Below are 2,891 nucleotides of genomic sequence, written 5' to 3' on the forward strand. Positions count from 1 at the left end.
CTCCTTGAACCCCAGTGGGCCTCAGCAGATGGCCGCTCACACTGAGCCTGGTTCTGCTGGAGGTTTCTTCCTGTTCAAAGGGAGTTGTGGAGAACCTCTTCGGCTCTCCATAACCGCTATTGAGCATATTTCCTTTCCTAAACTTTACCTGCACAAGTTCACCCTCAAAATCAACGACAGGTACTTGGCTCCAGGTACTCAGAGATTCACTTCCATACAGAAAGCCCATATTCTGATCTTCAGCTACCACAGAGTACATGTCAGATTAAATAATACCACTTATACTTTAGCGATAGTATCTAGGTGTTTCTTTATTGTATCTCTTATATCCGTTGGTTGTGCTGTTCTTTTCTTTCATCTCTTTGCAGGTGATGAAGCAGACTGAACATGTTTTATCATTATCTCCCTTTTATCTTCTCTTTCTTTCATCTTTTCTCCTTTTTTCTCTGTTCTACTTACATTGCAATGTCCAAAAACTCCCTGCATAATTGTAATAAAGCAATTTATATACATGAAACAAGTGGAACGATATGGCGATAGCCGTACTGCTCCACTTGTGAAAATATAATCTGTTGTGCTCTTTTTGGCATCAAGACAATGTCTTGAAAGTAAAAATACCCATTCCATTGGCAAACGTTCTCATTTACCTACCCAAAATAAGGGTAAATACTCTTACTTTAAGAAACGTTTGACCTTTTTCTAGATTGTTTTTTCAGTGTTGTAGCAGCATGACTGGAGCGCTCAGCTGAAAGCTCTGCTAAGGTTAGGAAACATGTCTGAAGTGCAGAGAACAGATGTGGCTTTGAGATGTGAGGTTTATCTGCTGTTTGATTCTTTATCTGCTTTGCTGCAGACACAACTGAGATTTTCCAGTTTTTTCATATGATACAGACGCAAAGCTTTGGCTCTAAACATGCTGGAGGCGCTGATTTAAAACCAGAGGAAGGGTGTTGGTGTTTTACCTATTTTAGACAGATCCAGCGGCTGAGGCTGAGACCAAACCACCTCCCCAGTCCGTAAGCTCTTTATCCTGGTGGTCACGTTGAATATGGATGACGGGCTAAAAATACAGGAATATATTTTTCCCGATCTGAGAAAGAGGACAGACAGACGTTAGCCGAGGCTGGAGCAGACGTTAAAGGATTCCAGTGAGGAGCAGACTGACCTGCTCAGTTGCAGAGAGGCCTCAGCTCCAGGCTCATCGCTCCAGCTGCAGGTCACAGATCTGGTTTCGTCAGGACTTATCTGGTAAAGGCAGGACATGTTCAGACTCTCTGCAGAAAGGAGAAAAAAAAACTCCATTTAGGTTCAGCGTCTCACACTTTAATTCTTTCACTGAAGGCCTTTATGGAAGGAAGTGTTCCACAGAAAGGTGTCTGCTGTACGGTCGGCCTGTGGATCCACTTCCTGCCTGCACATTTATTCATTTTATTTGAGTTTTGACGGCACTAGTGGTATGAGAGAGGGGGGGGCATGCGGGAAAGGACCACAGGCCAGATTCGAACCCGGTTCACCCGCATTGAGGACTAAGGCCTACCTGAGTGAAGTTGCCCCCCCCCCCACCTTCTTCAAATCAGACAAAATTAGTGTCAAACGTTTGTGCAGCAAAAATTTTCCTTCGTGCCGCTATCGTTTTAAAGATATAAAGAAATATTTCTAGAGGTCATCAAAGGTCAACCAGCCCCCCCACCTTCTTCAAATCAGACGAAATGGGTGTCAATTAACTCAGCTCCGTTTGTGCAGCAAAAAATTTCGTTTGTGCTGCTTTGGGTTTGAAGATTTGAAGAAGATTTGATGACCTCTAGAAATATTTCTCTATATCTTTAAAATGATAGCGGCACAATCGAAAATTTTTGCTGCACAAACGTTTGACACCATTTATGTCTGATTTGAAGAAGGTGGGGGGCTGGTTGACCTTTTGACCTTTACATTTTCATTATTATCTTCAAAGCCAAAGCAGCACAAACGACTATTTTTGCTGCACAAACGGAGCCGAGTTAATTGACACCCATTTCGTCTGATTTGAAGAAGGTGGGAGGGGCTGATTGACCTTTGATGACCTCTAGAAATATTTCTTTATATCATTAAAACGATAGTGGCACAAACGAAAATTTTTGCTGCACAAACGTTTGACACTAATTTTGTCTGATTTGAAGAAGGTGGGGGGGGGGCAACTTCACTCAGGTCTAAGGCCTCTATAGATGGGTGGGGCGAGCTAACCACTGCTCCACCTGCACACACATCTATGAGCCGCTTGTTGAGGAAAATGTTAATTAATGTCTAAATGTTACATCATCCAGCAGTTTTAAGTGAAGAAAGCGCAGATGCTGCAGATGGAGAGCCTCTTAACTTTGGGAAATAAAGCGTTTATAAAAACACAAAGCATCAATATCTTTAACAATAAATATTAATTCCTGGTGCATTAATGGAAAGTGAAGCTCATATATCATGGAATATTCCTGGAAAAGCTGCAGGGATCTACGGAAGAGGATTAGGGCCACTGGAAAAATAAAAAAGTTCACTGATTTTTACATTTTATTTCAGAAAAATATGACAATAATTATTGATATTTATATTGAAATAACATTTAAAAATCAGTTAACTTTTTAAATTTTTTTTGTGTCCCTAATCCTCTTCCATAGGAATCTCCTGATGTGCCAAAGTTTTTCCTTCCACCCAACTTTTTGTACTTTGAGCAGACAGCTTCCATATGACTGATCTCTGAGTCGGTTTGAGCCGAGCAGGAGGGCCAAACTGTGGCTCAGGGGCCGTTTGCAGCCCGCACAGTCATCTTAGGATAAGTTCAAGAAAAATTTAAATAAGTCATAATTATGAAATTCTAAATTACAATTATGAGACATAAATTTTCAATATGAAATAGAAAGTAACAT

The 2,891-nt window shown here is 41.0% G+C and overlaps 1 protein-coding gene across 1 annotated transcript in view; it reads right to left on the reverse strand.

Moving 5' to 3' along the window:
* LOC107084645 (interleukin-6 receptor subunit beta-like) overlaps positions 1-2,891 on the reverse strand; it is an 11,301-nt gene that overhangs the window by 5,417 nt on the left and 2,993 nt on the right. Inside the window, exons 3-4 of the mRNA XM_015374570.1 lie at positions 1,166-1,274; positions 963-1,090 (exon numbers count right to left, since the gene is read on the reverse strand). Of these exons, the coding sequence (XP_015230056.1) occupies positions 963-1,090; positions 1,166-1,274 (237 nt within the window). The remainder of the gene's footprint in view (positions 1-962; positions 1,091-1,165; positions 1,275-2,891) is intronic.

The sequence above is a fragment of the Cyprinodon variegatus genome, unplaced genomic scaffold (genome assembly GCF_000732505.1).
Source record: "Cyprinodon variegatus isolate N-32 unplaced genomic scaffold, C_variegatus-1.0 Scaffold105, whole genome shotgun sequence".
Taxonomy (NCBI): domain Eukaryota; kingdom Metazoa; phylum Chordata; class Actinopteri; order Cyprinodontiformes; family Cyprinodontidae; genus Cyprinodon; species Cyprinodon variegatus.